Genomic DNA, 21,191 nt, shown 5'->3' on the forward strand with positions numbered 1-21,191 from the left:
GAGTCTGATTTGGCACTCGGTAGCTAGAGTAAATAAACCCCAGGGCATCTGTGTGTGATTCCCGGTTTGTCTAATTGGTGGCACTGGCCTGGTTCTAATCTTTTCCTACACTATACAAAACGGGAAAAAAAGGCTGTGTTTTTAAATACACTGTAGTAACCAAATTGCAGATCTCTTTAGGCTATGTTTTAACAATTGTAAAACCATCATCAAACAATCTAATCTAATCTAGCATCCTTTTCCATAGATCAGTGAAAGATCTGGGTATCCAAATGCCCAGGGAAATTTTTCTGTTCAAATTCTGCAGTAAAGGGGACCTCTGTCTGCCTGAAATGTATGTTACCTATGATGTTTAACACATGCTGAATGTTAACTTATGCCAACACACCACTTACGTTTATCTAGCCATTTACAGATGGTCAGTAAAGCCCCATACACACTATCAGTTTTTCTGCTGAGTTTTTCCAAAACCACATAGTGCAAGGGCCTGCCTGATTGCATGCAAATTGAAACTCCTAAGGTTTCACCTCATATTATATGGTTTTGGTAAATCTGAAGGAAAAACTGATGCGTATGGGGCTTTATAGTTGTGATTTCTATTCTGTACCATGAGATCCGGTGCAGGCAGACACACTGCATTGGCGACCTGCATTTCGGGGGTGTAGTTAGCTCAACGTTGACACACACTGCAGATTGCAACCTCAGTGTGTTTTAAACACGGTGTGGGAAACGTACATGGAATGTTCTGAAAATAGTTACATAAGATGGTTGAAAAAAAAATAATAAAAAACACAAGTCCATCTAGTTCAACTAATTAAAAAAAAAAAAACACACACACACACACAAACACACAAACAGAAAACCTTCACATATACTGTCCTATATCCATAGTTGATCCAGAGGAAAGCGAAAAAAAACCTCCCTGATCCCCCAGGAGGCAAATCGGATATTCCCTTGATCAACTACCACTGGCATCAATAACTCTATAAACTAGCGTCCAGTTATATTTTTTGCCTTTAGGAATGCATCCAGCTCTTTTTTAAAACAATCTACTGAGATATCCAAAACTAGTGCTGAAGGGAAGCTAATCCACATTTTCAAAGCTCTTACTGTGAAGATGCCTTTCCGTATGTGAAGGTTAAATCTCTTTTCCTCCAGACATAAAAAGAGTGCCCCCTTCTCCTCTGTAATGATCTAAAGAAAGAACGGGCCCTAAAGAAAGATTGAAATTATTAAAAAATGTGGCGTTCAGAGTGTAAGAAAATAAAATACTGTAACAATCTTAACTAGGCAGCTGCTATGTTCTTTGCACATGGCACCCCTAAAAAAAAAATAGATAAATTAAAGCAGTGAACTGATTAGGAACAGTGCTCGCCAATGTTGAGTGATGAGAGTAAAGGAAAAGATACACTGTTGCACAAGACCGATCATTAAATACAGCTTATCCACACAAAGATAAAAAATAAATCATGGTGGTCATAAACATAATACAGTAAAACCTTAGATTGCGAGCATAATTTGTTCCAGAAACATGCTTGTAATCCAAAGCACTTGTATATCAAAGCAAATGTCCCCATAAGAAATAATGGAAACTCGAATGATTCCTTCCACAACCATTTATTCATAAGTCCTTCAGTTTATAGTCCATATAAAAAGATTATAGCAATGTGACCAGGTTGTGTAACCATACAATGCCTATCCACAAATGGAAGCCTCCACAAGGGCATTAGAAGCAAAATCCAGCAGGCGCTACAGAGTATAAAAGAGAAGCGAGGCGCCTCTAAGTATAGCAATATGGTTACATTTTAATGAAGGTACAACATTTAGCAACTCACATGGTTGATGATTAAAACGGTCACATCTAAGTATGCAGGCATCTGGGGTAAAGCTGTCCATATAGACAATCCCCCGCACCTCTGGCTCTCGCCGCTGACAGTCTGCAATCGTGTCGGGGAAGATTACCCTTCAGTAGAGCGATTGAACCACTCGTGGAGCACAGCGTTGAAGGGACGACGTTGATGGTGGTACAGAGGATGGTCTATATGGACAGCTTTACCCCGGATGCCTGCATAATTAGATGTGCCTGTTGTAATCATCAACTATGTGAGTTGCTAAATGTTGTACCTTCATTAAATGTAAACTTACTGCTACACTTAGAGGCGACTCTCTTCTCTTTTATATCAAGACATGTATTGATTAGGGATGAGCTTCGTGTTCGAGTCGAACGTACGTTCGACTCGAACATTGGCTGTTCGGCCGTTCGGCGAATTCCGAACGTTTGGGCCGTTCGCGTCAAAATTCGAGTGACGCGCGCGCGGACCACAATGCACTGCGGTGGCGCAGTGCATTGCTGCCCCATGATTGGCCAAGCATGCACTGTGACCCCGCATGCTTGGCCAATCGCAGCGCCGGCAGCGAGGAGAGCCATGATTGGCCACAGGCATCCTGCCTGTGGCCAATCATAGCTCAGGCTGTGTAGTGCACGCCCCACACTATATAAGGCCGCCTTTGAGGCGGCTTCGTGTAGTGTGTTACTTAGCATCTGAAGCAGTGGGTGTTCTGTGTACCTTCAACACAGTACACACCAATCGTTTTTGGCTGATTTCCTATCTTGCTGCTGTGTAGTGGTTGTTGTCTGTGCCCTGACTGCAGTATACACCACTATATTCACCTCACCTATATAGCTAGTGATCTAGCTTTAACCACTTAACAACTGCCCATTGCCGATTAACGGCTTCAGGGGGGTTGTTTAACTCTGAGAGGCCGTTAATTAACGGCCTCCCAGAATTCTGCTCTCGCGTGCCCCGAAGTGTGCGCACTCGAGAGCATCCGTGACCGCCGGGTCGCATCACGGATCACGGTAAACGGCCGCTCATAGCGGCCGTTTACCACGTGATTGCTCCGTCAAATGACGGAGTGATCACTTGGAAACAAACCGGCGTCATGTTATGACGCCTGTTCCTCCCTCCCCTCTCTGTACCGATCGGTACAGCGGAGGGGAAAGAGATCGGTGTCAGCAGCGATGTGGGCTGCATCTGCAGTGCCCACATCGCTGCTCACCGAATTTAACCCCTCAATTCCCTGCCAATACTCTGCAATACCAGTGCATACTCTGCAGTACCCTGCCATTACTCTGCAGTGCCCCGCCATTACTCTGCAGTGCAGTACCCTGCCATTACTCTGCAGTGCAGTACCCTGCCATTACTCTGCAGTGCAGTACCCTGCCATTACTCTGCAGTGCAGTACCCTGCCATTACTCTGCAGTACCCCCCATTACTCTGCAGTACCCCCCATTACTCTGCAGTACCCGCCATTACTCTGCAGTACCCTGCCATTACTCTGCAGTACCCTGCTATTACTCTGTAGTACCCCGCCAATACTCTGTAATACCCTGCCATAAATTGCCATACCCAGCCATACTCAGAGATACCCAGCCATACTCGGTGATACCCTGAAATACCCAGCCATAGACGCCCCCCACCCCTCACCGCCCTCCGGTGCTTCTACCAACTCGCCAGTACGATCAAAGCCAGAATCTTTTTTTTATTTTTTATTTCAGGCTTCCCAGCCTAGAGGTGAGATGTGGGGTCATATTGACCCCCCAGATTTCACTGTAAAGAGGACCTGTCACCCCATATTCCTATTACAAGGGATGTTTACATTTCTTGTAATAGGAATAAAAGTGATCAAAAATATATTTTTGGGGAAAAAAATGTCAAACTAACATAAATAAAGTAAAATGAACAATAAAAAAATAAAATAAAAATTAAAGCGCCCATGTCCCCATGTGCTCGCATGTGCCACACATGTGAGGTATCGCCGAGAATGTTAGAGCGAGAGCAATAATTCTAGTCCTAGACCTCCTCTGCAACTCAAAACATGTAACCAGTAAAAAAAAAATTAAAGCGTCGCCTATGGGGATTTTTTAAGTAGCAACGTTTGGCGCCATTCCACGGGCATGTGCAATTTTGAAGAGTGACATGTTTGATATCTATTTACTCAGCATAACTTCATCTTTCACTTTATGCAAACATTGGGCTAACAAGTGGTTAATAATAGAGCTTGCAGTCAGTAGTGTTAGGAGATAGTGCGTGCTGTCTGCGTGCTCTGTACCCAGTACATACCGCTATAATATAGGGCAGGCCCCTACTTTCAAACATCCAACTTACAAACATCTCCTACTTGCAAACGCAAGGAGACAGCAGCAAGTGAGATGAAAAAAGATGGACGACAAAACAAATTATACAGGGGTGATAACCCTTCCCTATGTTTTCCAAAAAGCTTAAAGATAGTTTTTTTGACTGGAGCTACACTTTAAAAATGTACCGGTTGAAAATGACAAACAGATTCAACTTAACACAACAAACCTACACAGTCCCTGTCTTGTTTGCACCGCCTGTATACTGCTGTTCTGAGTATATAGGGCCTGGGGGCCACACGCATTTCCTTTTTTTAATATGGGTACGGGGTTCCCCTTAATATGCGTACAAGACCCAAATAGGCTGGTAATGGGCAGGGAGGGCTACCCATGCCATGTTTCTCAATGATTTTCAACCATATTGCAGGAACCAGATATAACATTAAAACCGCAAGCAGTTTTAAATGGTGTTATTTCCGTTTAATGTCATTTTGTGCAGGGACTGTTCTAAACACGGGAAACACGTGGCACTTCACAGGCATACTACAGACACCCCCCAGGCACCATATTTAAAGGAATATTTCACTTTTTTTTTTTCACTTTAATCGTCATTAAAATCAGTGCTCCCGCCAAAACGGCAGTTTTTAAAACTTTTTTTTGCAGTGACCCATGTCCCCTGAGGCAGGAGGCAGGTCCACAAACCCTTTTTAGGACACTATCTTGCATATTAGCCGTTAAAATTAGCACTTTTCAATTCGAACGTTCGAGTCCCATAGACTTCAATAGGGTTCTAACGTTCGTACCGAACGCGGGGGTCGTTCGCAAGTTCTGGTGCGAACCGAACCGGGGGGTGTTCGGCTCATCCCTAGTATTGATTATAAAATTTTGCTTGTTTTGCAAATCGCTCTCAAACCAAGGTTTTACTGTAATACTTTAGACTGAATTACATAAAGAAAAAAATAATTGTGGCTGTCAGATTCTAACAAAACACTAATATTATTAAAGATTACAGTCAAATCTAAAGAAAGCGTTTGTGTGGCTGACTCTAAAGAAATGTATCAAAATGAATCAGCTTTCACTGGGTTTACTGCATTTAGACAGAGTTCCCTTTGGAGAAAGCCAATGAATTCATTAGATCCACAAAGTCGGGTATATGAAGTCAGGAGAATGTTCAAGTTTAAATACCAGTTTGTCTGGAGTGATCAGCAAGAACAGGGGAGGTAGTCCTCTCCAGTCAACCAAGTCATTCAGCATATACTCAGACTAATGCCCTATACACACGGTCCGACTTTCAGACGGAAAATGTGCGATCGGATTGTGTTGTCGAAAATTGCGATTTTGTGTAGGCTCCATCTGACTTTTTCCATCAGAATTTCCGACACACAAAGTTTGAGAGCTGGATCTTAAATTTTCCGACAACAAAAATGGTCAAAGTGCCACACATGCTCAGAATAAATTATGAGACAAAAGCTATTGGCTACTGGCCCATTTATAGTCCCATCGTACGTGATATACGTCACCTCGTTCTGAACGATCGGATTTTCCGACAACTTTGTGCGACCGTGTGTATGCAAGACAAGTTTGGGACAAAATCCGTCGGAAAAAAATCCTATTCGCCTTCCAACATCAGAACAAACAGCACAATGAAGCCATCTCCTTCAGAGCCACATCCAGTGTAAAACCTTTCCCAGCAGGATGCAACAGAGATCTTTTCAAGACACACATGGAAAAAGTTTCAGTCTATGTTCTGGATTCTAGAATCTCTTGGCAGACAGTCAACACTTCCTAGACCACAATGAATGTTCTCAAACAATCATTATCTGTGGTCAAACTTCAAGTTGTGTGGCATTTGACAAACCACATAGGCTCAAGGAACAACAATTAGGGTTCTATTGGGATTTGTTTCCAGTAGGGTTGCACCAATACAATTTTTTTTTCCGGTCAAGTACTCACCGATACTTTATAGTACGATTTGCGTCAATACAAAATAAATTCCCACAAATGGCACTGCAAAGAATCAAATGTGATTTGAACAGGAATGCGCTGCGATTTCACCCACCGCTCGTGTGTGTGTGTGTGTGTGTGTGTGTGTGTGTGTGTGTGTGTGTGTGTGTGTAAATAGAAAGGAAAGCACCATCTAGTGGCAAGTTTATTAAAAATGTTATAACTCACATTAAAGCGGAGTTCCCCGCAAAAATGGAACTTCCACTTTAAGTACTCATGACCCCCTGACAGATTTGGCATGACTTTTTTTTTGGGGGGGTTGGAGCGGGTACCTGGTTTTGACAGTTACCTTGCTCCCACTTCCTCTCCTGGTGCCGCCGAGTGGAAGTTCACCTCTCCCCTTCCCTCACTGCAATTTTCTGGGACACGTCACAAGTCCACAGGGATTGCCCGGCCATTCAAGATAATGCAGCACAACACGTGCATGCCCAGCTGTGAGGCCGCAAGCTGTCACAGCTGGTCGCCCACACTTGCAATGCTGGCGCCGTGGAGAGGAGGGAGAGAGGAGCGAGGCTTGGGGTGGCCACATCGCTGGATCGTGAGACGGGCGAGTATCTGTTAAAAGTCAGCAACTACACTTTTTTTAGCTGCTGACTTTTAAATGGGTGGAACTCCGCTATAAGTACATATCGGATCAAATGCAAAATCTGCATAGTGTCCCGGTCCTGCCGATGATAGAAAAGCCTGGCCGCTGGAGAAGTTCCAGGACCCCTGTGGGTATAGGGTGTCAGCTTGGGGTCGGATCGCCTACACATCTCCAGCGCCCATGATTTGCTATCATCTGCAGGACCAGGACACTATGCAGATCTTGCATTTGACCAGATATGTAATTAATGTGAATTAAAACATTTTTAATAAACTACCCACTAGATGACATTTCCCTTTCCATACACACACACAGGAGTGGTGGGGGAAATAGTTTGCAGTTTGGACAGGAATCACACCGCATACCTGTTCAAATAGCATTTGTTTCTTTGCAGTGTGTTTTGCCCCCATTTTTTTTACATTGACGCAAATCTCATTGCAAATTATCGGTTTCAGTATCGGGGGCATTCACACAAGTACACATATTCGTGAAAATGCTTGTTATTGGCGCATCCCTACTTTCCAGAAATGATGTGCATGGATTTCTGGACCTTCCCCTTTTAGCCCAACTGTGCATGAAATATTTAATTAGGGAGGATTCTGTTAAAGCAAAATGAGAAACTTTCTATAGTTCAACAGTCATCAAAAATATTCTGAAGACCAGGAAGGGGTCCACAAATTGTACCTGTTTGGAGTATAATGACTTTTGTAGAACATTTCTCTCACTGAATGCTCAGTGTTCTTTAAACACTGGTCAGTGGACTTCCTTTTATTTCCAGTTAAGTAGATTTATACGCTAACTAGATGACATTTGGTTTAATAAACTTTACATCATAAACAACTGCCATGTTTTTAATATGGGACATACTGCTTTCCCTTTTTCCAGTATATGTTTCTTTTAAGGTGACAGTCTCATCTCTGTCAGCTTTGATAGGTAGTAGGTTCTTGCTCCTTTAATTTTATAGTTTATCAAGATTTAATGAAACTGAATTAAGTAATGTAAAATATATTCACATGTGGCAATAATAAATTGCTGTATCCTAAAAAACAAGAACAAAACAAAAAAAAAAAAAAAAACATGCTGTGTGGTTTATGATGTCATGTTCTCTCGTCATTAATAGATTTTGAAAGTCCTATAAAGCACATATACTGGTCAGTGTCCCAGATTCTCATCTTTTGAAATAACTTGTACCATTATTTAGAGTAGCCTTTCTCAAAAATTTTTAACCCAGAAGAATCATTGAAATAACTTTCCGGTCTCGGGGAACCCCTTCTTATATTTACAATATCTACAGCTCATGGTACATTAGCGTGAACTATAAGCTGAGATATAAGAATAAATAAAAGGATAAGGAATGTCGCATTCTTAGTATTTGCCAACCACTCTATGGGATTGATTTACTAAAACTGGAGAATGCAAAATTTGGTGCAGCTCTGCATAGAAACCAATCAGCTTCCAGGTTGTTTTTGTCAAACCTTAATTGAACAATCTGAAGTTAGAAGCCGATTGGCTACCATGCACAGCTGCACCAGATTTTGCACTCTCCAGTTTTAGCAAATCAACCCATATATGACAAAAATCTTTTTAGTAATAACATTGACATTAAATATGCAGTAAGGCGGGGTTCACACTGGTACAACAACCTCTCTGACTTTGGGAGCTCATGTTGCATGACATATGAAAATCAATGTTTCCCTATGGGAGCCGTCTTAACTGGTCCAACACAAGTCGGTCCGACTTTGAAAATGCTCCCTGTACTACTTTGGTCCAACTTTGATCCTACTTCAGCCCATTGACTATCATTGAAGTAGGATCAAAGTTGGATCCTTGTCCTAACCATCAGACTTTGATCCATCATTGTTTTATTTCCTGCCCCCTGCTGTAGCCCCTCCCATTGTGCGTTAGCTGTGATTGGTCAAAGAACAAGTCATACTATGTGAAAAGTCGGATCAAAGTAGTATCCTGTTCATGAAAGTTGGATGGATGTAGGACCAATGTAAGACTGATGTCGCAGAGCAAAGTAGGATGAAAGTTGTACTACTGTTGTGTAGTATAGTGTGAACCTGGCCTAATGGTGGCCAGAAAAGGAATGCGGTCAGTAAAAACTGTACTGCTCAACTGGTGGTCAGTGGAAAAATGTCCCCTTACACAAATGGTCTGTATAAAGGTTACCCCTTTACATTGGTGGTCAGTGGGAGCAGTGCCTCCGTAGATTGGTGGTCAATGGGAGAAGGACCACGTTACATTAGTGGTCATTGGGTGAAAGGCCCTATTACACAGATGATCATTATGAGGAGAATTGAAACAGGTGCATCCGAGCTTCTACCTCCTGTGCAATGCCTGGTGAGCCTCAAGAACACAGCACTCAGCCTAGGAAGTCTCTGTAAACCTCCATATAGTCCATGCAAAAAAGGAGAAAGGCTGGTGCCATGGAAGTCAGCTACAACATTGTTTTACTATGTGAACAACAGTCAAAAAGAAACCAATGCATTTCAGCCATCAAGCCATAATCATGGCTCATGATAAGCCATGATTAACCACTTCCCGACCAGCGCACGACGATGTACGTCGACAGAATGGCACGGGCAGGCATATTGGCGTACATGTACGTCCAATATTCGATGCCGCCCTGCCATCGGGAGCGCGCCGCCGGCGGCGCGCTCCCGCGCTGGTCGGGACCCCCGTGAGTCCGGTCGCGGGACCCCGCGGACTCGATCGCCGCGGGCATCCCCGCGATCGTCTCACGGAGCGGCCGAATGGAGAAAATGCTGTATAAACAACATTTTTCCATTCTGCCTAGCAACTAGTGACGCTGATCTCTGCTCCATGTGATTGGAGCAGAGATCAGTGTACACTAAATGAAAGCCCAACCCCCCCACAGTTAGTAACACACCCCTAGGAACACTTAACCCCTACACTGCCACCCACTGGTTAACCCTTTCACTGCCAGTGTCATTTACACAGGAATCACTGCATTTATATAGCAGTGATTACTGTATAAATGACAATGGTCCCAAAAATGTGTCAAAAATGTCCGATGGGTCCCCGACAATGTCGCAGTCACAATAAAAATCGCAGATCGCCGCCATTACTAGTAAAAAAAAAAAAAATAGTAAAAAATTATTAATAAAAATGCTATAAAACTATCCCTATTTTGTAAACGCTATAACTTTTGCGCAAACCAATCAATAATCGCTTATTGCGATTTTTTTTACCAAAAATATGTAGAAGAATACGTATCGGCCTAAATTGAGGGAAAAAAATGTTTTTTTATATATTTTTGGGGGATATTTATTATAACAAAAAGTAAAAAATAATGCGTTTTTTTCAAAATTGTCGCTCTATTTTTGTTTATAGCACAAAAAATAAAAACCGCAGGGGTGATCAAATACCACCAAAAGAAAGCTCTATTTGTGGGAAAAAAAGGACGTCAATTTTGTTTGGGAGCCACGTCGCACGACCGCGCAATTGTCAGTTAAAGCGACGCAGTGCCGAATCGCAAAAAGTGGTCTGGTCTTTGACCAGCAAATTGGTCCGGTCTGAAAGTGGTTAAGGCCCGACGGCCGAAATGCGATGGATTTTTATTTGACTGATGTTCACAATAATAAAACAAAGTTTTAGCCGACTTCCACACCACCAGCTTTTCTCCTTTTTTTGCATTGTGAGGAGAATGTCCACTGCCAAAAAAAGGCATTAGTATTGGTGGCAACTTATTTGAGAGGCCGATATAACTCACTGCTTATGGAACCCCCACCAACTTCTTGAGGAGTCCTATGGCAGAACACTTGTTGGTAAAGGCTGATTTAGAGTGACAACTATTTCTATCTCTATTGCCCTACTAAAAGTAGTTTCAGGCTATAAACAACACGAATCAGTGAATTGTTAATGCTGTCCAGAAAATAAATGCAAATATGACATATGCTCTACGGGATTTTCCAAATGTGAGATTGTGATGTCTTTTTTTACAGGTTGGTGGGTAATTGGCTCCTGTTTAAATTAGCCCTAGTATGCGTGTCCAAATTGACTAAGCACTTGTGCTAAAACATTCAACATGCCAATCCTAAGCCAGTGCATGTGGTGAGGGTTAAGGAAAGACCTGATGACCTACCATGTAAAAACCAGATTGCCAAAAAATGCTATGGAATTGGTTTTCATGCACCTCAGACAGGCCAGGGGTACTGGCCCAAAGAGTTGGATATGGCTAAATTAATATTTGCATACATACTAGAGATGGCATGTCAATCCCTGAACCTCCTATAAGAATATACTTATTGTAAAGCACAGCACTCCCAGTATGGCCCATTTTCTCTTTACCCCCCAAATAGCTAAATAAGAATAAAAAACACAGATCGTCTTAGCTACGCTTACTTTTTAGAAGCTGTCCCCTTATGCATGGCAGATTCTGATTCAGTGGACAATTTTTTGATCTTTCCAGCTTCAGAGTTGTGTGCACTGTACATATTTTTCTGCAGGGTATGGCTACTTGATGTTGACTTCTTACTGGTCAGGGCTTGCAGCAAATCAGAAGCTGGTGTAGAAAAGTCAGTGACATACAGAGAAATCTATACACACACATATATATATATATATATATATATACTCTGAAACAATGAGAAAGGGGTGCTGACTGCCACTCTGAAACCTGCTGTTTTTGGTGGGAGGTTTATGAAAACATGGAGGTCTGCAATCAGGAGTGATTCACCAAACACAACTCCAGCAGTACAAATGATGTGATGCACGCACTGCTGTTAAATAAAAAATATATATAAAATTTAGTATTTAAACCGGAGTTCCAATAAAAAAAAAAAAGTAAAACGTCAGCAGCTACAAATGCTGCAGCTGCTGACTTTTAATAACCAGAAACTTACCCATCCCAGGGTCCTTGCGATGCGGGGGAACAAAGCCCCGCTCGTCCCCCCCTCCTCTCTGCGATGCTGGCATTGTCACTCTGGGCGCCCGGCTGTGACTTCACAGCCGGACACGCTCGGCGCATGCTCGGGCTGGGCTGCGACTGGTCGGGCAATCATCTGGGACCTGTGACGTGTCCCAGATGATTGACGAGAGGGAGGGTGGAGAGGTGACCCCCCGGTGCCCCGGGTGCGCCAGGAGGAAGTGGGAGCTGGAACCCTTTAAAAAGAGGGTACCCGCCCCCCCCCAAAAAAAGACATGCCAAATGTGGCATGTCAGGGAGTCACTTCCTGGGTGGAACTCCGCTTTATGGTCTATAAGGAGTGTAGCACTAACCCCCGAAGGAGCTGCTGGTTATTTTTGGGCTTACCATTACCTTCCGTTCTCCTTGTTTCACGTCTAGGGGATGTCCTGTGGTAGATGGCACAGTAACTTGAGACTGACAATAGATCAACTTGAATGGATTTTATTTGCAAAAACTCGAACCATTGAACAGTCTTTCAACTTGGGATCAGAGCGTTGGGAAGGAGGTTCAAGTACTCTCAATATCAAAGTCTATAAACGTTGAAGAGCTTGCTTACTTTGACTGCATCCAGAGAATAGCCATTCACAGCTGGATGAACACTCAGGTTGGACAGTCCCTCTGTCACAAGGCCTAGAAGCCAACAAGGTGCTTACTAGGGAAAAAAGTCTTTGTCACAGACGTTGTTGCAGAACATATAGGGAAACTAAGCTGTAGAACACTTGATACTGGATACCTGGATCTCTCAGCCTGCTTGGCGATATCCACAAGATTGGATTCTTTCGGTAACTTCAGCCCTTCCAGGCTCTTGTTAAGAAAACCTTGCTTTGTGCACTGGTCCAAATCATTTGGTGGTGGGGGGGGGGGGGGGATGTTTTTCAGGGGTCAGGCCTGGCCCCTTAGTTCCATTGAAGGGAAACCTGACAAACAACCTCACGCCATAATCCCCCTTCCGACAAAAGATTTGGGCCAGTACACAAAGCAAGGTCCATAAAAGACATGGATGAGCAAGTTTGGGGTGGAGGAACTTGACCGGCCTGCACAGAATCCTGACCTCAACCCGAAAGAACACCTTTTTTTTATGAATTAGAGATTAGAGCAGAGACTGCGAACCAGGCCTAGATATAAGACATTACTTAAAATTCCTCTCATTATTTGGAGAGACTTTTCACAGTAATTACAAAAACCAAATGGGATGGAGTGAAGTGTTGCCACAGCCAAGCGCTGCTTATCCAAAAGGGCAGCGTTTGCAAATCTAGCATTAAGGCGGCATTCACATCTAAGTATCAAATTTTTTTGGAGCGTCTTAATTCAAGTTTTTGTACAGCGTTTTGGAGCCCAGGCGTTTTTGGATTCGCCAATAGAGAAAACTATCACCTGTTACATCAGTTGCTGCTACATGCTTCTGCTTTCAGGTGCTTCAAAAACACATCAATCTGCCCAAATCAAGCTACAGCTAAATCAATCTGCCCAAAGTAACGGTAAAACTTTTTGGAGTTTCAGGCATTTGGCTTTGGGCATTTTGGAGTGGAGAGGTGAACCACCTTCATAGGGAAAATAGATTTTTTTTGGAGTTTTGAAACACAAGATGCTCAGATGTGAATGGGGCCTAAAACTACCAAACTCTAGCTTGATGGAACAATGAATATGTGTTATGAATACCTGTTAACCTAGGACTAATTACGGTAGTTCTGGATGGATTGTATAAGTTCTTCCCCTTCTCAGAAAGGAGGAGACAGATCAGAATAAACTTACAAAAAAAGATTTGTTCTTCCATTGATATTTGTCATAGTGGTGCTGAGAATGAAATGACAGGTCATTAACAGTTCTGCATTGTTCATATGACTAGAAAATTACTGGTGTTATGCAGACACAGATTTATTATTAATATATTATACTGCCATTGCACAATAATGAAACACCCCAAATCAGTAGCCAGCTTTTCAGTACTAAACATGAAACAATACTACTCCCTAATTGGATGAGCAACCTAATAAACAAAGGACCTTAAAGAGGAAGTAATCTTCCCCTGGTTTGTTTGTACCTACAGGTAAGCTTATAACAAGGCTTACTTTTAGATATGTAAATATCTCCCATACTTGCACCGTTTAGGAGATATTTACTGTATACACTGCCGATTACGTCACTGCTGCATGCCCTTTGAAGGAACGGCCACCCGTGCCATGACCGGGAGTGACCTCCTGTGGCTCTGGCCAGTCAGAGTCCACAGACCCAGAAGAAAAGGGGCGAAGATGGATGTGGCCTCAAGCGAAGACAACGATGGCTTCATTTGCATGTAAGTTTCACATAATGTGCTAGATTGCGATGCATACTAGCACATTATGACTTTACTTTGCAGGTAAGAAAAAAAAAAAAAAAAAAAAAAAAAAAAAAAAAAAAAAAAAAAAAAAAAAAACAGAGGGATCCTTAACCACTTGCTTACTGGGCACTTAAACCCCCCTCAGTCCCAGACCAATTTTCAGCTTTCAGCGCTGATGCACTTTGAATGACAATTGCGCGGTCATACAACACTGTACCCAAATGAAATTTTTATCATTTTTTTCCCACAAATAGAGCTTTCTTTTGGTGGTATTTAGTTACAGCTCGGAGTTTTATTTTTTGCTAAACAAACAAAAAAAGATGCAAAAAAAAAAAAAATCATGTTTTAATAGTTTGTTATACAATTTTGCAAACGGGTCATTTTTCTCCTTCATTGAAGTGCGCTGATTAGGCGGCACTGATGGCTGCATTGGTGGGCACTGATGGGCTGCATTGGTGGGCACTGATGGGCTGCATTGGTGGGCACTGATAGGCTGCACTGGTGGGCACTGATAGGCATAGTTAAGGCGGCACTAATAGGCACAGATAAGGCGGCACCGATCGGCACAGATAAGGCGGCACTGATGGGCACAGATAAGATGGCATGGATGGGTGGCACGGATAAGTGGCACGGATGGGTGGCACGGATGGGCACTGATAGGTACCACTGATAGATGGGACTGATGGGCACTGATAGTTGGCACTGATAGGTGGCTCTGATAGGTGGCACTGCTGGGCACTGATGGGCGGCACTGCTGGGCACTAATGGGCGGCACTGGGGTGCAGCACCTTTAAGGAAGATTGTGGGCGCTGTGGGTGGCACTGTTGGTTGCACTGCTGGATGGCACTGTGGGTGGCACTGTGGGTGGCGCTGTGGGCACTATGGGCACTGCTGGGTGGCACTGATGGGGGGCACTTACTTTCATTCAGGATGGCACTGCGGTGGGCAGGTGGGCACTGGCAGGAGGCAGCTGTATTGCTGGCCGTGATCGGGACTGATGTCCCGATCACGGCCGCCGGTGATCGGCTTTTTTTTTCTCTCCTCGCGCTGTCAGCGCGAGGAGGAATAATAGCCGATTACCGGCTCCGTTCTGTCACATGATCAGCTGTCATTGGCTGACAGCTGATCACGTGATAAGGGGTCGGGATCGACCCCTTGCACGGATCGGTGATCAGGCGAGTCTCGTGGACTCGCCGATCACAGAGCGCGCCGCGCGCGCCCCTCAGGGGGCGCGCAGGCCGCTCGTAACCGGGACGACGTCAATAGACGTAGTCCCGGAAAAGTAGATCCGCGCTAATGCCGTCATTTGGCAATAGCGCGGATCTCAAGTGGTTAAAGGGTATGTAAAACAACATATAACATATATAAAACTTCACTATTTAAAGTACAAAGTGGTTTACCTTTATTCAAGTGAAGGGCTTTCCACTTTCTCCTTTTTTTTTTTTGATGCCCAACATACCTTTTCATCCTGCCAGTTTCATTCTTTAGGCTTCTTTTTGATATAGGGTGACAATGCTGTAATGGGCCTTTTGAATCTCACTAATGTCACGTACACATGACCGGACTTTCCGGCAGACTAGGTCCGAAGGAATCAGTCTGTCGGATAGTCGGATCTTGTGTGGTATAGTCCGATAGTTTTTCTTTTAAAAAAATCCGACCTGACGGACCTAGAAATAGAACGTTTCAAATCTGTCCGACAGACTCAATTCCTATCGGGAAAACTGTTTGTCTGTATGCTGGTCCGACGGACCAAATACAAAGCAAGGGCAGCTATTGGCTACTGGCTATTGAACTTCCTTTTCTAGTCCCGTCGTATGTCATCAAGTTCAAAACGGGCAGACTTTAGTCCGTTCGTGTGTGGGCAAGTCCATTTGTTTGGAAGTCTGTTGTAACTCCGTCGGGATGACCGTCAGACCTTTTCTGACGGAAAGTCCGTTCGTGTGTACGCGGCATAAGTGTTGTCGGATTGTCCTCAGCGGCACCTCAGCAGACCACGAGGGTGGGTGGTGATGTTCGTGATCCTTCGTCCTCCACCTATGCAGTATGACAAGCTTCAAGGGCTGGTGGGAGTTGAAGTCCTGTAAAGATTTGTGAGGCCGTGGAAGAGATGGAGTTCTGCTCTTCTCAAGTATGATGCATACTTACATTCAAGTTAGACCAATGTAAATATGCAATTAGGATCATATTTGGAGTATCAGCCTTGAAGTTTGGAGCCTTAGTAGTGGATCTCCCTCTTTACTTTAGTGGTCAGAATTGGTATTATACAGGCCCCCAACATTACCATAAAATGATCATTTCCTAAATTATTATTATTATACAGGATTTATATTGCGCCAACAGTTTGCGCAGCGCTTTACAACATGGATAAATGGCCTCTTTATAAAACTTCGGCAGTCTAGAAGCATTTACATTCTTTTCTCTAGTATCCAATAAATGATAAACCTAGTTAATGTCAAGGTACAGAAGTGACAGGTGTGCAGTGAATGCTTACTAAAAAAGGAACCATATTTTTGGGCAGCAGCACCTAGATCAGAGTGGCGAACATGAAGTGGCTGATCCTGTAAGATGTAAAAATATAGGGGTTGCCAGGGCTGACGTCCAAAACTCCGACTGGCCGTTATCCTAACCCAGTGGCTTCAATATGTTCCAAGGCCGGCCATAGATGGAGCGAATTTCTTTCCTGCAACCATAGGTCTGATTTCCCCATCAACACAGTCAGTGTTGACAGGGGAATCCCTCCCTCAGAGAACCGTCCTCCCTGTGAGAACACAGTGATTATTACTAGTGTTATAACAGCCACTTGTGATAATTGCATTTAAAATCTGACAGGCTGGTTGTACAATAGTCGATTGATCAATCCACTTGGGTACATTCAGTCTGCCCATACATGATTAGACCCGTCTATAGCCAGCCTAAGTCACTAATCCAGAACATGTACACAGATTAGAAAAATACCAGATGTTCTTATCTGCACAATTTTGAAGTTGGCAGCTCAAACACTTAGAGGCAGGACAGGCATGCAACTGGCATTTTCAGAACAGTCGTGAAAGCTTTCCTTTGAAAGACAACAGCACCTTTAGAACAGTTATCTTTTAATTAAAGTGGTTATAAAAGTTTTACTTAAAATATCCCTCTATAGTGTGTGCTTGTTTCAATCCCGAGCACTAAGCTTTATGTACACGGGACGTTTTTACAACCTCTCCTGAACAATTTAACTTGACAGATAGTAACCCATGTTTAAAATGTTAGTTTTGCCGCGTTTACATGCCGCATATAGTGGCATTTTTCCGTGTTTGCTTTTTAAAAATGTATTTAATTTTTTTTCCCCAAATAGCCCAAAAAAAAAAACGCCTGTAGACGAAACGCGGCTAGATACGAGTTACTGCGTTTAGTGCTTGAAATGGCTGTAAACACAGCTTTTTAATGCATTTGCGTTCCAAAAAATGCCTAAACTCAACTGCCTAGAGACAGCTATAAACATCCATGTGTACATGTACTGGTAAAAACCTCCAACTGTTCCTAAATGTCCGTTTAGCAGCTCAGTGTACATGAGGCCTAAGTGTCATTTGTCTCTGCTGCCTCGTTCCAGTTTTCAATGACACTAAAAGCTAAAAAGGTGACGGAGGAGGGAGCTTCATCACAGACTGGTTGACAGCCTCAGCTTTGTTCCTGTGTGCTGGTCAGAGTCAAAGCATAACATGGTTCAGCAAAAACCTGAAATTATCCATTTACAAAGAACCTATATTCCAGCTGTCAGTGTCATTGTAGGTAAGAAAATGGTAGCAAAAAACTCTGGTTGTGATATTTATGTATTTTCTTTATACACCGATCAGTCGTAACTTTATGATCACCCACCTAATATTGAGTAGGTGCCCCTTTTGCCACCAAAATAGCCCGACCCAACTAGGTATGGACTCCACTAGACCTCTGAAGGTATTCTGTGGTATCTGGCACCAAGCTGTCAGAAGCAGACCCTTTAAGTCCTAAAAGTTGAAAAGTGGGGCCCCCACAGATCGGACTTGTTTTTGCAGCATGTTACATCCCACAGATTGGATTGAGAGCTGAAGAAATTTTAAGCCAACACCTCATACTCGTCATGTTCCTCAAACCATTCTTGAGCCATTTTTGCAGTGTGGCAGGGCACATTATCCTGCTGAAAGAGGCCACTGCCATTAGGGAATACTTTTTCCATGAAGGGGTGTACTTGGTCAGCAACAATGCTTAAGTAGGTGATATGTAGCAAGTAACATCCATATGAATGGCAGGTACACAAGATTTCCCAGGAGAACATTGTCCAAAACATCACACCGCCTCCCCGGCTTGTCTTCTTCCCATACTGCATCCTGGTGCCATCTCCTCCCCAGTTAAGAGACGCACACACACATCCAGTCATCCACATGATGTAAAAGAAAATGTGATTCATCAGACCAGACCACCTTTTTCCATTGCTCTGTGGTCCAGTTCAGATGCTCACGTGTCCATTGTAGGCACTTTTGGCTTTTGGACATGGGTTAGCATGAGCACTCTGACTTTTCTGTGGCTATGCAGCTCTATACATAAACTGTGAAGCCCATTTATTCTGATTTCAACAGATCAAACTTCAGGGACGACATGTTTACTCGCTGCCTAATATATCTTACCCACTTTCAGATGCCATTGTAATGAGATAATCAACATTATTAATGTAACCTGTCTGTGGTCAAAGTTATGGCCAATCAGTTTATTCCCATATCTAATCTGGTCCAATACTTACCTTTATTCTTCCACAGCACCTTTCTTCTGAAAGCAACCCTGCTCTTTCCTCTTCATCTTGCACAAGTGTGCCATGCCTTCTCCATTCATTCCTTAGGGGAGCTGTACTTCTGGTGGCCTCCTGTGCTTCTGCAGAGTAGGCCTCTGCCCATAGGAATTAATAAGAGCAGTAGCACAGAATGAAGAGGAACTGACAAGAACACTTTCAGTAGAGAAAAGCTGTGCGGCTCCAGGCAGGGCCCCATAGTAAAGATTGGTGAAAAAAGGGACGGGACTGAGGAGGTATTTTTCCAGGTGGTGGTTCACTCAGGGAGTGGGGACAGTGGCGGCCCGCCTATTAGAGGCAGTGGACGCAAGGATTTCAATGTGGGTTTTTTTGAAGCAAGAGATTAGAGTCTGAGGCTCTAATTGACTTAAAAAAGGGTGGGCTTGAGGCGCAGTGCTCTGACCCCCGAGCCCACCCCTTTTGAAGCCAATTAGAGCCCACCCACTTGTGTAACATTAGCAAATTAATATTGGCTAATGTCTTCCTGCTTCTCCTCTTGGTCAATTGGGAGGCGGCTCCTGAGATCGCTTGGCCGGGAGTGTTAGGACTGTTAGAGTGTTAGATGCTACTGGGTGGGGACATATTTCAAAAGGACAATTGCACCAAAAGTACAGTTGTCTTTTATTATGAGCTAATAACCAATAAAAAATATCAAAAGCAGACTATATTAAAGCACAATAATCTATTAAAAACAGATATAATAAATATTAACAAATGCTCTCCCATTATTAAACACACAAGCCAGCGATACGTAGCGGTAAGCTCACCCCGTCTTGTGTACAGGAAATGTCATTAGGAACATAGCTTTACATAACACACACACAGAAAGCCCTTCCTGCTTCGCCTGGGCATAGAATACTGTTTTTTTACTGGTCCAACCACACAACAGAACGTTTTTACTGGTGAGTAAACGTCATTCCTTTTCATTTGATCTTCCATGTCCATTCTGGTTTCCTGTAGATAAACACCAACAGCAAGCTGAAGGTTCTGCATGTAGAACGAGAACTTTGTGCCAAGTAGTATATCTTTCCCCTATAGCAGGCTTGCCAAGAAGCTAACTTGGAAAGTCATCACTTTCTTCCGGATGCCCTCGGGGCTCCAAACAGTTTCCTAGAGAAAGACAAAAAGTTGTATCATTAATACAATACTGACTCCTAACTTGTTTGTTAGAGAAAAAAAAGAGTAACCTGAGCCTACAATGTGTGTGTATGCTGGTGAACATAATAATGCAGACGATTAGGAATCTCCAGGAGATAAAGGCTGAAAATTTCCAATGAAAAGGTAAACCCACAAAGACCCAATGCACAAGGCTTGTGCACTTTGCTGGCAAAATAAATCTACTGAAGCCTTCAAGGAGAAGATCTGTGCATGTAAACCCAAAATCTATTTTGATTACCTTAAAGCGGAGCTCCACCTTAAAGTGGAGGGCTCATCAGAAACCCACCCCTCCGGTGCCACAATTGGCACCTTTCAGGGGGGAGGGGGGTGTACAGGTATCTGCACCCACTTCCGGGCATAGATATCTGCAGATTCTGCGGCTAGCTACGCCACTTCCTGTCAACCCCCCGCTGTCTGCTGGGAAACACACGGATCTCAGAGACAGCAGGGACCATCTGTATTGCGCAGCATGACTCGCGCATGTGCAGTAGGGAACTGGGAAGTGAAGCCGGAAGGCTTCACTTCCTGATTCCCATACCGAAGGTGGCGGCGGCAGCATCCAAGAGCCGATCGACAGATCGGCTTCGGGTGCTGACATCGCGGGTGCGATGGACAAGTAGGTGTCCATATTTTAAAAGTCAGCAGCTGCAGTATTTGTAGCTGCTGACTTTAAAAAAAAAAAAAAAAAAAAAAAGAGAGGAACTCCCGCTTTAAGTATCATGCTTTATTCTATAGTGTTCTCCTAAAGTAATACTAGTCTCAGTTTTTTTTTTCTTTAAAAGTAACAAACATGTCATACTTACCTCCTCTGTGCGGTGGTTTTGCACAGAGCAACCCAGATCCCCCTCCTTTCGGGTCCCTTGCTGGCGCTTTTGTCTCCCGTATAATGCACCCACAGCCAGCAACTTGCTATGGAGGCACCCGAGTCAAACTGCAGCTCTGTGTGCCCCCTCCCTCTTCTCATTGGATCACTGACTTTGACTGACAGCAGCGGGAGCCAATGGCGCCGCACTGCCGTCTCAGTCAATGAGGAGGAAGAGTCCTGGGCAGCCAAGACAATCTTACAAGATCTTGCTCAGGTAAATATTAGGGGGGCTGCACACAGAAGGTTTTTTTTTATCTTAATGCATAGAATGCATTAAGATTAAAAAAAACTAACATTTCTGACTTTATAACCACTTTAAATTATTTTTGTGAATCTGTTGCAATGTTTACCAACTAGACGCACGGGCCAAATAGACGCCCAAAGGAGAGCAC

The 21,191-nt window shown here is 43.6% G+C and overlaps 1 protein-coding gene across 1 annotated transcript in view; it reads right to left on the reverse strand.

The window, feature by feature from the left end:
• Positions 1-19,373: 19,373 nt before the first annotated feature.
• IRAK1 (interleukin 1 receptor associated kinase 1) overlaps positions 19,374-21,191 on the reverse strand; it is a 169,444-nt gene continuing 167,626 nt past the window's right edge. The window contains exon 13 of the mRNA XM_077479075.1: positions 19,374-19,886. Within this exon, the coding sequence (XP_077335201.1) occupies positions 19,831-19,886 (56 nt within the window). The 3' untranslated portion in view covers positions 19,374-19,830. The remainder of the gene's footprint in view (positions 19,887-21,191) is intronic.

The sequence above is a fragment of the Lithobates pipiens genome, unplaced genomic scaffold, assembly GCF_037356315.1.
Source record: "Lithobates pipiens isolate NorthernLeopardFrog02 unplaced genomic scaffold, aLitPip1_a1.2 Scaffold_1, whole genome shotgun sequence".
Classification (NCBI taxonomy): domain Eukaryota; kingdom Metazoa; phylum Chordata; class Amphibia; order Anura; family Ranidae; genus Lithobates; species Lithobates pipiens.